At 41.4% G+C, this 12,866-nt stretch overlaps 1 protein-coding gene across 1 annotated transcript in view; it reads right to left on the bottom strand.

The window, feature by feature from the left end:
- Positions 1-2,171: 2,171 nt before the first annotated feature.
- The window catches only part of NUP35 (nucleoporin 35), a 50,828-nt gene continuing 40,133 nt past the window's right edge, over positions 2,172-12,866 (bottom strand). Inside the window, exon 9 of the mRNA XM_077448141.1 lies at positions 2,172-2,901. Coding sequence (XP_077304267.1) covers positions 2,824-2,901 — 78 coding nt within the window. The 3' untranslated portion in view covers positions 2,172-2,823. The remainder of the gene's footprint in view (positions 2,902-12,866) is intronic.

Below are 12,866 nucleotides of genomic sequence, written 5' to 3'. Positions count from 1 at the left end.
ATACTAAGGTGTTCCAATTGTGAACTTGGCGTTTTTTTTTTTAAAGAAAATAAGGGTCATCTTCTGATCTCTTCCTCAACAATCTAAACTTATGAGGTTGGGACCAGATGCTGTGAGAGGAATGGGGGAGTCATTGGTAGAGCTATGAGCCATAAGTAGATGAAAAGCAGAGCTACTTAGCTCCTCGTTCTGGCAATCTGTTTGAATTAACTAGGTAACTTAAATAATTATGGCAAACCCATACATGTTGAGCGTCCCCTTCTCACCCTCCTTTTTTTCTTACGACCCCCCTTATATCCATTGTTAACTCCCTCCTTGAGACAGTGTACAAGATAGAGTTTAACTCTGGGTTGTGTCCAGAGATTGTTGGCATTGCACAGAGATGAGAATATAGCTAATGAAAACCGTTTCTAGTTTACAAGGTTATTTATCATTGCACTTTAAAAACGTAATGCGCTGAGGAGAGGACTACTGGGTGTGCCTCCTCTTCCCCTTGATATTCCCTTACTTTGCTCCCCCCCCCCCCCCCCCGATAATTCTTTTTGATAAATGACTTTGTTATACTGTTGATGATATTTTGTATTTTTTTTCTGAAAATAATAATTATTATATTCAACCTTAAAAAAGGTCATCACAAGAGGACAAGGGGGCACTCTTTACACCTAGATGAGAGAAAAAAAAAAAAAAAATCTTCAAAATACAGAAAGGTTTCTTCACAGTAAGAGCTGCGAAAACGTGAAATAGACTCCCTCCAGAGGTGGTTCTGGCAAGTTCAGTAGATTTTTTTTAAAGCAATCTGAACGCCAGAACCACCTCTGGAGGGAGTCTATTCCACATATCCACCGCTCTTACTGTGAAGAAACCTTTCCATATTTGGAGATTTTTATTTTTTAAAGCAAAGGGCCTGGATTCTTTCCTAAAATGTACAGAATATAACTGGGTACTAACATTTATAGGTAAAGTTGATCCAGAGAAAATCCAATTGCCTCTCTGGAATCCGGAAGGAATTTTCCCCCTTCTGTAAAAATTGGAGAACTTACTGGGGTTTTCTGCTTTCCTCTGGCTCAATTGTGGGTGAAGGATTGTGTATATGGGATTGTATTTTTATTTATTGGTTGAACTAGATGGAATTGTGTCTTTTTTCAACCTGACTATGTAACCAAGCAGTTAAGAGCACTTGGAATTCCTCCAAATTTCTTCCAGTTTTGGTCCTGTCCACCAGTAGGATTCTTCTCTTATCATGCGACAGGCCCAGACCTTAAAGTGGAACTTCACTCTCAGTCAACATTGACTAATTGTAATCCCTACACTGCTAGCATTAGTAAATGAATGGTAGTGTATATTATATTTACTTGTCTTAATTTTTATTTACATGTCTTCATTTACTTGATTTACCCAGGGCCAGCCCAAGACCTTGTGCTGCTTGGGCCCAGCAATAAAAATCTGCCTGCCCCCACCCAAAAAACAAAACCACCAAAAAGGCCCCACAGTTATTTTATATCATTACAATTAAAACCAAAATAAATTAGGAAGTCAGATTTACATGCAAACAGTGGTGATGAGGTTCAGACAGAGGTGTGGCTTAGACACAGGCAGTCTTCACCCATCATAGGGAGCAACGCTTCACATGCTGGGAGGGGAGAGAGCGCGAGAGAGGGAGCTTTGGGGGGGGGGGGCAGAGTCCCTAAACCTTTCCCTTATTTTGTAGACACCAAGTTTTGCGCAAACCAATCAATATATGCTTATTGCAATTTTTACCAAAATTATATAGCAGAATACATACTGGCCTAAACTGAAAACCGCGGAGGTGATCAAATACCACCAAAAGAAAAGGGGTGTGTGTGTGTGTGCCGCCATCAATTTTGTTTGGGTACACCACACTACCATGCAATTGTCAAAGTGCCGCATCGCAAAAAATGGTCTGTCATTAAGGGGGTAAATCCTTCATGGGCTGAAGTGGTTAAACGGCAATGTCATGCGAACACATCATCATCTCCCTAGATGCGACTATTTCAGGGTTTCAAACCAAGAGATGTTCTCAAACAGGTGTTATTGCTTCGTGGCAAATGCTTTTAATAGCCTATTTTGGATGAAAATATGATATAATTAAAAGTATTGCTTCAGCATACTATATTGAAAGAACACAGATAGTATAGCGTGAAAAAAAAAAATTGCTGTTCACAGATTTATTAGAAAAAAGGGTAAAACAGTTCCATATATTAAAGCAGTGTACATTCAAAAACAGAGGGGGGAGGGGGAGTAAGCACTCTTAAAATCATTTATGGTATAAAACAATACAACGTAAAGACATGGACACAAGTAGAACACCAGGAAAACCTTATTTTGAAAAAGAATGGATGAAGGTTAGAACTTCCATCACCAGGTCAGAAAGGGTAGAAAATTTCTCCAGTCAGGGACACAGACCGCAAGAGAAAGTTTTTGTTGCCGTATGCCTCCCAATTGAGAGGGGTACTAACTCTTCCCAACTTTATCCAAAACGAAGTATTTAGCTGGAGTTCTACTTTAAAATGAGTAGTGCATTTGTTTGCATTGCATTATTCATAGGACAGGCAGAGAAGACCAGATGATTTATGTAAAGATTCAAATTGTCCATCAGAATTGATAAGCAAGGTTTCCTTGTTTGCCTCTATAATTCAAATGTATTAGGTTGATGTCAGGGTGGCAAAAACATTAATTTTTTCCCCCCCTTGCTATACAAATAAAAGGCAGGTCCGGTGTATTTTTGAACTGCCAAAATGTGGTTATAGAACTAACCAAGAACCATGGCAGTGAATTCAGTGTATTGTATTGGCTGAGAGCCAGCTACCATCCAAACACGTACTCCATAGCTTTAGATACTAGACCTTCATCTTTTTTAGGCGTCTGCTTGTCAGATAACACCTGCAAAAAATAAATACAGAATATCTTAAAATAACTACAGTATTTAGACAGGCCTATGGTTTTATACAAACTTATTAAAACAGCTTAGATATGAGAGCTCTAATAAACGGCATGCAGGACCTAGACAGCAAAAAAAAAAAAAAGGGGGGGGGGGGGGGGGAGGTAGGAAGCATGGCAAACAACTTCTAAAAACACCCATAAGGAAACAGTTTAAAAGAACCTTAATAAAAACACTCAGATGGCTGCATGACGCTACATGCTGAAGGGAACCCGGGCAAAAGAAAACGACCAACTACAGAAATGGATTATCCAGCCAAAAGGTTTTACTCAGTAGGTAATCCAAGTGACATGAATATCCTGGGTTTAGTCAGGCAAGCACTTCTGTACTACAATATTGAAAGTTTTGGTCTCCCACAGTAAAATACAAAAAATAAAAACACCTTTGGTGGGGGGGGGTTGGGTGGTGATGCATAGATGGGCTTATAGTAGGTCTGATGCCAGAAATTCCATTAGATTTTTGATACACAAAACATAAATAAATATGGTTTAGAGAAATGAAGTCTTGCATTGGGCAGATTAAGTTGGTTCAAGGCATTCATTAAATCTGCCACCTTTCAATGGGAGGCTGGCAGATTGGAAGGCAAAAAGTAGGGGGCAGACACTCATTTGTATCCCTTTGGAATGACAGATTGGACCCAGGAGGTCCAGGACATATCAAATCCAGACTGACCAAAGCGACAGACATCCCTCACACTTAAGAGTGGAGGTGCCCCTTCATTGTGAGGAAAGCTTCTAGGTAGCTTGATGGACTTGAGAGTCCAAGGTGTGAAGCCTTGGTATAGAGGTAGACACCTGGAGAAAGTGAAAGGATTTTTTTTTTTGCAGAGAAGTAGTAGCAATAGGAATAGGAGACTTGGGCTTTTTCTTGTGGTGTTAAAGCACATCAGCTTGAAGCTGGAAAGCACAAGAAGAACTCACAAATCTAAGAGTAAACCTTGACAGGAATAGGAAGAAACCTGGCCCTTATAGTGCTGATAGCCAAAGCTGGTCTAGATCCAACTCCGGAACTGCATGAGTGTAAAATTAGGGTAGAGGCCAGGACACCAATTGAAGTAGATGTCTATCATCAAGAAAGCCAAGGACGCAGCCTTTAGTAATTGTGGAAATGACAAAATTCTGAGATGCCAGTTTTTCAAATCCTGGGCTTCAGTCACGCCATTAAAGCCAGCCACCATGGTAACTCTGTCTTTAAAACAAAAACATCCTATCTGGTTAAGTGCATGTAGCATTTGCCAATCATATCCTTGGGGCAGTGTGCAGCAATGAAGTCACCTCTATGCCCTCTTCACGTGAGAAGCAGACAAAGAAGCAGAGTCATAGGTTAGAGTGTACCGATCCCATGGAGTCACCAGAGCATCTACTGCTTCCCAAACGATACAATCCCTATGTTGATAGAAACTGGTCTAGTTTTGTTGAAACTGGAAGTCAGGTCCACATGCCGAATCCCCCACCTGCACAGGTTATGAACACAACTCTTGGTATAGGGTCAAATTATCCTGGTCCAGATGCCTACCAAATGTCTATGCCTAGGGAACACAGTGGGCAAAGCAGGAATGTGAAGTTCTGCCCATGACAGGACCAAATCTACCTCTCTAGCTGCATCAAGACTTTTGGTTCCCCCCTTAAGTGTTGATATATGCCACCAATATGGCACTTTTCATAGTTTCATAGTTCGTAAGGTTGAATAAAGACACCAGTCCATCTAGTTCAACCTGAGTGAGTGTCTACAATTGCCCCTATCCCTGTACATTGCACACTCACATCAGTCCCTACCCTCAAGGAGCCCACAATCCAAGGTCCCCATTCTTATACTAGGGCCAATTTACCAACCTGCATGTCTTTGGATTGTGGGAGGAAACCGGAGTACCCGGAGGAAACCCACGCAGGCACAGGGAGAACATGCAAACTCCAGGAAGGTAGTGTCGTGGTTGGGATTTGAACCAGCATCCTCTTCTTACTGCTAGGTGAGAGTGTTAACCACTACACCACTGTGCCACCCACTTTTAAGACCTGCCAGCAGGATATGCCAACACTGAAGAGACAAATTTCCACGACACAAGCCTAATGCAAGAACCAAGTCCCCTGGGATCCTTCCCAGCCCGACATCTGTCATGAGAATCTTTCAGAAGACAGGAAAGACTTCCCAGATTCCTGAGTCATCAGGTCAGTGACCGGAGCCTTTGGTGCTCCGTACCAAATGAGATCCAAGAAACCCAAGAGTAAAAAAAGCACTGGTAGAAGCAACAGCCTGATCCCTCTGTTCCAGAGGGGTGCATCCTGAATAAGAACCAAAATAGGTCCCAATTTGGGAAAAATAGCAGGGCAGGGGTAAGCTCATCAAAGGAAAAAAAAAATGGAGCAATGAACAGTCTCACAGCTGATGGATCATAAGCCACTAATGCCATGGGCAAATCAAATACAGAATCAGTGGAAGATGGTGCAAGGGCCCCTGCTGGGTAAGGTACAAGTGTCAGTCAGCATACCCGGATAAATTGAACCATGAAGTCTTGCACTTACTCTAGTAAAAATCTCAGTCAAAAATGTCAGAAGAGCCAATAAAAAAAAAAAAAAAAAAAAAAAAAAGAGGACTGCAATGACAATATAGACTCAAGTAGCTGAGGGCAACAGGATTGCAGGCTGCAGAAGTCAGCATCAGTAGGCATACTGCAAGCCGTCCAGGAGCCATTAGTAGAGTGAGCCAGGGTCAAACATTGCAACAAAACTGCCCCCGGTGTCCAGCATTAAACATGTTACAACTGAGTGGAATTAATACAATGTAGGGCTCAGAGTAAAAAGGCAAGGTCTCATGCATTAATGAAATTGAAAAATCTGGCGAGGTCAGACAGCCAAAGTCACTGTAGGCGGGCAACAAAAGCAGATTGAAAATTAAAGTTTCAAGTGCCATGTCAAACAAGCAGGAAACAGAATTTTAAAAAAGGTCCTAGGGGCATATGTAAAGGAGGTAGCTCCCAATGTTCTGCCTGAGAAGCCCACTCACAGAGTGAGTCTTCAGAGACAGGGCAAGTGGTTATGCAATGATAGCAGTTCTGGACCTGCAAAAGGCTCCCCAACTAACCTATTTCAGAATGTATTCTCTAAAGCACCCAAGGTGAAATCTAGTGCCCAAAGTCCATTTCCAGGCTACCCCCACAATGTCCACACCAGCAGGGGCTGGGTGTGGTATTCCAAAAGTAAGGCTGCACTGGATAGCTGCAATGTAAGAGAATCTATAGCAATGATAAAAGGAAAGGCTTTATTTAAAGAGAAAAATCTGGGGAAAAAAAAAAGTAGGACAAAAAAAAAAAAAAAATAGGTTAGTATTAAACATAGAGATGAAGAGAATATGCTCATCATACTAGGGCACTAGTAGAAAAATGAGGCATGATGGTAGTAGGAGGGGTTATCCAGGGCTGGCCTACAGTTTTTTTTTTGTTGCCAGTGTTTAGTCACCCCATAGGCAGGAATAGAGCCTGAAGGTGAAAAACTTGCTGCGTCCCTCGATGGGTGAAGGGTTTTGTTTAACGAACGCAGGAAGAATACATAAACAATTTTGGGTCAAAAATATAAAAAAGGTATAACCACATAAAAGATAGATAAGGGATGTTATGAAAGTTCCTAACAAAGTCAAAAGAAAATTGTATAGTACTACTGGTTTTTCCAATTTTTTTATTTTTTAACAAAAAAACTAAATAACTAACACAAACCGCAAGGTATTTCTTTAAGGCCTCATGCACACGAGACGCAGGTGAAAACTCTGCTCAAAAAAAGCTGAAACGCGTGTTTTTCCGCATTTGCGTTTATAAAGATATCATGTAGACCCTCCCCAAGCTCTCAAAGCATGTTTTTTTAAACTATTTCTGCTATTTTGATCAGAGTGAGCAGCAGCAGCATAGAGAGCAGTTTTACACTTGCATTTGCCTCTCTTTCTGTGGTATATATTTTGAAATGGATCCCATATTGAATATATGTCAGGAAATGCTCCTGATGTTGCTCTTGATGAGACAGCAACGTTGGCGCAAATTTCGTGAGAGGTCCAGAGTCAGAGCTCAATCGATATTGGACCCATCCGTTGATGGGACAGCGAATGTCCGTTGGATATTTCACAAACATGTATGTGCAGCTGCGTACCTACCCCGACAAGTTTTTTAATTTTAGCCGGATGTCCATTGTCACATTTGATCTGCTCTTAGAAAAAGTGCGACCTGGTCTGACATTCGTGGACACCAATATGAGAAACCATGTGTCACCAGAGGAACGTCTGTTGGTAACGATCAGGTATGTGTACATATTTATAAAATATATTTATCTTTAGATGTACAGATGAATTTTTTTCTCTGTCCTTTATTTTTTAAAAAAAATAATGTCTATTTATAGCAAATTATCCAATTTTTTAAAATGTCTAAAATTTTCTTGTGGCAATTTTTAACATGTTTTCATTATTTCTCATATAAAAAACATTAAAATAGTTAATTATTTATTTATTTTTTAATTTTAATATATGTTTATTCATTTTTTCTAGTTTCAAAATTGTTTTATTTAAAAGCAAATCTATGTTAGATTGTTTATAATTGTTTTAAATTTATTTGGCCAATTTTTTAATATATTTTTAACATGTTAAAAATTGCCACAAGAAAATTTTCGATATTTAAAAAAAATTGGATAATTTGCTATAAATAGACATTTTAAAAAAAAATAAAGGACAGAGAAAAAAAATTCATCTGTACATCTATAAATATATTTTATAAATATATACACATACCTGATAGTTACCAACAGACGTTCCTCTGGTGACACACTGTTTCTCATATTGGTGTCCACGAATGTCAGACCAGGTCGTACTTTTTCTAAGAGCAGATCAAATGTGACAATGGACATCCGGCTAAAAATTAAAAAAAAACTTGTCGGGGTAGGTACGCAGCTGCACATACATGTTTTATATTTTTATCGTGAAATATGTATTAATATATTTTAATTCTTTGCTGCTGTATATGGTAGTATAATATTTGTTAATGCCTTATTAAAATATCCAGAATCCTAACCCTAACCATTCATCCTAACACTAACCACTAACCCTACCCCTAACAGCTAACCCCATCCCTTACACTAACCCTAAACAACCCTAACCCTAATCCAACCCTTAATCCTAAACAATAACCCTAACGGATAACCACTTACCATAACACCCAACCCTAATGACCAAATTACATTGCCGCAGATGGTCACAGTTGACTTTGAGGCCATGTATCTCTGATGCAGAAAAGTGCATGACATGACATTGGGGTTCCTGGCAATAATTGGCCCCAAAAGTCGGGTCACAAAATGTAATTCTCTGATGCAGAAAAGTGCATGACATTTTGCGACCCGACTTTGGGGCCCCCTATCTCGGGGTCACCTGGTGATAGGAACTCCAAATTTGGATATGTTGTAGTGCTAGATCCACAGTGTCTGCATACCAAATTTCCTTGCAATAAGTGGCGCCAAGATATGGGCCCCCAAAGTCGGGTCACAAAATGTCACTCAGATCATATTTTAGTTTTCAGGTCCAAAAAATTGGGTTCCTTTAAAAAACGCATATAAATGCAAACCCGGCTAAACGCGGGTGCCGCGTTTTGCGTCTGAAACGTGGACATTTTTACGTCTGAACCCATTTGCTTCTGGAAAAAACGAGGTTAAAACGCAACTGCATAAAAACGGCAAAAAACAAGACTGTGTGCATGGACACATAGGATAACATTGAATGAGTTCAGGGGCAGTTGAAAAAAGTGTCCAACTGCATCTGAACACACGTTTAACTGCGTCTCGTGTGCATGAGGCCTAAGTCGCCCTACCTGAGAGTCAGTGGAGGCTGTTCTCAAAGCAAATGCCAATTGTCTGGCTGTAATGCTGACTTTTGACCCAATATGTTGGGCCACTGACTCACAAAAATGCAGATAAGACTTCTGACACTTTGCTGATGTCAACAATTGTTCTGTGTCAGTGGTTCCAAGGACTGAAGCCAGATGTTCAACAACCAGACAAATAGCAATTACAGAAGTCCTCAAAAGTAGGTCTTAAACCTAAAAAGGGAGGAAGAACAAACCAATAGTTATGCAACAGTATGCTACACACTCAGAATATACACGGATTCTTCATTACTGTTGCTTGCTTAGGGTTCTATAGATAGTTAATCAAAAAACCTCAAAAGTAAATCAACGAGATACCATCGTCCCAACATGTATATGAAGAAAACTGGGCATAGCCCAGGACAACCAAGAGGAAATGATCTTGAAGAGATAGATTTCCTATTGGTTCAGTGGGAATAGGGACTATTGCGGTATCAAAAATTAATGTAAGACAAACATTAAAACACAATTACATTTTATTATAATTTGATCCATAAGAGATAATACAAAGACATTGCTGTAGCAGAACCACATTATAAATCCAATCACAGGACCCAATTGGTTCAAATTCTAAACAATTAAATATTTAGATATTTTACGGAGATGCAGAGATGACGCATAAATCCGACCGGTTTCGCGGTACTAAGAACACCGCTTCCTCAGGGAACGTCACTTTTACAAATCTAGTATGAGAAATATATATATAAATATGCAGCAATGCCATATACAGTGTCAGTACAGTTTTTCATAAGAGAAAAGATGACAATAACAGTAGTATTTAATAAGCGATACATCAAAATTACATTAAAAACGCAGTGTTGGATCATGACTCACCCCTGGAACTCCCAACCCACAGCAAGCAAGCGACCTATTGCGAGACACCCTCAAAACAGGGTGCCCCCCCTCCGGGCGGACATGGGGGGCAAAGTGGAGAGGCTCTACACAGCACGTATAAGGACTGAAAGAAAGGGGGATGTAATAGTCTATTTAAATAATGTCCAGTGAACAAAAATATATATGTATCAAGGACCATGGGTTGATAAAATAGTATGAAAGAATAAGTATAGAAGTAAACAGATAAGATCTTTTATACCAACAACAAGCACCCAGTGGGCCATGGTCACTACAGTAGTGTGCGCCTCAAAAGATCGCTATTATTAAGGCAAAAAAACATACCCTCAATAGAGTGGATAGTTAAGTCAAATACTTCTAAGATGTCACCAGGTATGGTATATAAGAGATGTCCACAGTTTCAATTACAAGTTTTTTTCTGATTCAGAATAGAAAATAAATGTAATCAATCAATGACAAATCATTAAAAACGGCCAGGAAGAAACTTGTACACATAACTGGAACATATGTGAGGTCAAGATAAGAGGACAGTACCTGGAGCTTGAAGGTCCTACGTGTTGCTCGTCTCCACACAGGCAGCGCTCTGACGATTTGAATCTCGAGCGCGCCCTTTAAGCCCCCGACCCGGAAGTAGTCAGAGCGCAGTGTTGCGCTCTTTAATACTGTCCCCGTGTCACGGCGCATGCGCAGATCCATTCGTGCGCACGGCCGAACTATTCCCCATAGACAGAAGACCAGGGGGAGTGTCAGGGGGCGTGACTGGGCGGGGATCTGTGTAACACAAGATCCCCGTTCAACATCGCCTCAACCAGGCAGGGATCAGTCCGGGTCTGGCAGTCTGCGCATTGTGTTGCGCTCCCATATATAAGGCTGCAGATGGTAACTGCAGCTAAACGAGAGGTGTGAAAATCACACCAGAGTGCCACATGTCCGCCCGAGGGGGGGAGAATAAACTCCTCAGGTCCGTCCAGCTGCAGGACGGGAAAGAACCGATAGGGGAAAAGCAAAAGCAGGGTCATGATCCAAGACTATGAGAATACAAAATTCACTGCTGTAAATGGGCCGGGGAGTGTCGCAGTGCCGCGGGCCCACGCCACCAAGCGGGGCGGCCACAAGGGTCACCCTCACCTAGCGGCTCAGGTCAGCAGCAAGCGACAGTCACCAGACCACATCAGCTGAACCATATCAATAAATGAAAATCCAAATAAGAAAAAATGTCCTCAGAATAGCACCTGTATCAGCTAGGTTCCACATTTAAAGGGGAACCCAAGGTTTTTTGCTTTGGATTTGATTTAAAAATTGTTATGTAGTAATATAGTAACAAACAATCAGTGTATCCGGGCGGGTATTAGCGTCTGGCGGCAGAGAATTCTAATAATGAAAAAATAATCAGAGGGGGAAGAGGGGGGGGGGGGGGGGGAGGGGGTAAAGAAAAAGAGAAAAAGAAGAGAAAGGCAGAAGAAAAAGTGGGAAGACAAAGAGGGAGAGAAAGGAAAAGAAAGATGAAGGGGAGAAGAAAAAGAGGGGAGAGGTAGGTAACATTTCCCTCACAAAGACCCTCTTCAATCCAGTGCCCTCAACCCAATACATAATTTTAGGTTATTGCATACAATTTTAAGGGAAGACAGTATACAATGTGCTTATGTACCGTATAGCATCCTTAAAGAAAACATTTGTAAGAATGGGCTTCATTTAAGCCAGGGGGGGTAAGAGCATTCAACCGCTCTATCCATAATGCCTCACGTCTCAAAATGGCCTGATCCCAGTTACCCCCTCTGGGGTCCTGTGGGATAACTTCAAGGACAAGAAATTTTACTAAGTCAAATTGGAATTTGTGGTGTATACCCACATGGCGGCCTACCGTGGTCATTTTCCCATTGGTTGAATAGTAGAGGTGGTCACCCAGGCGCTGGCGTAGTTCCCTGATGGTCTTCCCTACATAGAATGCTTTGCAGGTGCAGACCATCAGGTAAACCAGCCCCCGGGTGCCACAATCGGCATGGTGTAGAGGCCGAAAAGTCTCTCCATTCGGTAGTAATGTAACCCCTCCTTCTTGGATCCATGGACATTTGGAACATTGGCCACATTTATAGGTACCTTTAGGTCCCTCCGGAAACCCAGAGGGCGTTTGATAGTGGCTTTTTGTTAATTTATCACGGAGAGAGGTGGCTTTTTTAAAAACTAATTCCGGGGTAGGCTTGACGTAATTTCCTAGTATGTGATGTTCAGTCAATAAGTGCCAATGTTGAGACAAAACATGCCGAAGTTGTTGGTGGTGAGCAGAGTATTTTGTTATTATTTTGGTGGTAGAGGGCTGTTGTATACGGGGAGGGCCATAGAGCAATGACTGACGACTACGGGAAGATGCTTTATTAAAAGCCTTTCTAAGATTAGTGAGGCTGTAGCCTCTAGCTAGCAGGCGGTCTCGCAACAAATTAGCCTGTCTGTGAAAATCCTCGTCCTCAGAGCAGTTCCGCCTCAACCTCAGGTACTGGGCAAAGGGGATACTGCGAACCAGAGGGCGGGGATGTGCACTGGAGGCATATAGAATCGTGTTTCCGGCAGTGGGTTTGCGGTAAAGGTCAGTAGTAAGAGAACCCGAAGGATGTTTCAGGATATTTAAATCTAGGAATGAAATATTGTTATTGTTCGCCGTATAAGTAAACTGTAGATTGTATTGGTTTTTATTGAGGACGTTGATGAAACTGTCAAGATCCAATCTAGTGCCGGACCACACAATGAATAAGTCATCAATGTAACGGTACCAGCACAAGACTGAATCCAAAAAAGGTTGCAAATTATCCTCCCCAAAGACAAATCTTTCCCACGCCCCAAGGTAAAGATTAGCATAAGAGGGGGCGCAGGAAGTGCCCATGGCCACCCCCTGTTTTTGTAAGAATAGCTGATCATTGAATAGAAAATAGTTTCTCGTGAGGATAAATTTAAGCAGTTTCAAAATAAAACAATTGAGTGGCCAGGAGGCCGAGACCTGTTCCTTTAGGAACGTTTCAACCATCCCGACACCCTGCTCGTGGGGGATACTCGAGTATAAAGCCTCGACATATATATTTTTGTTCACTGGACATTATTTAAATAGACTATTACATCCCCCTTTCTTTCAGTCCTTATACGTGCTGTGTAGAGCCTCTCCACTTTGCCCCCCATGTCCGC

Source organism: Lithobates pipiens, unplaced genomic scaffold (assembly GCF_037356315.1).
Source record: "Lithobates pipiens isolate NorthernLeopardFrog02 unplaced genomic scaffold, aLitPip1_a1.2 Scaffold_22, whole genome shotgun sequence".
Lineage (NCBI taxonomy): Eukaryota > Metazoa > Chordata > Amphibia > Anura > Ranidae > Lithobates > Lithobates pipiens.
Note: the sequence above shows the minus strand (reverse complement) of the source record. Positions and strands in the feature narration are given on the sequence as shown.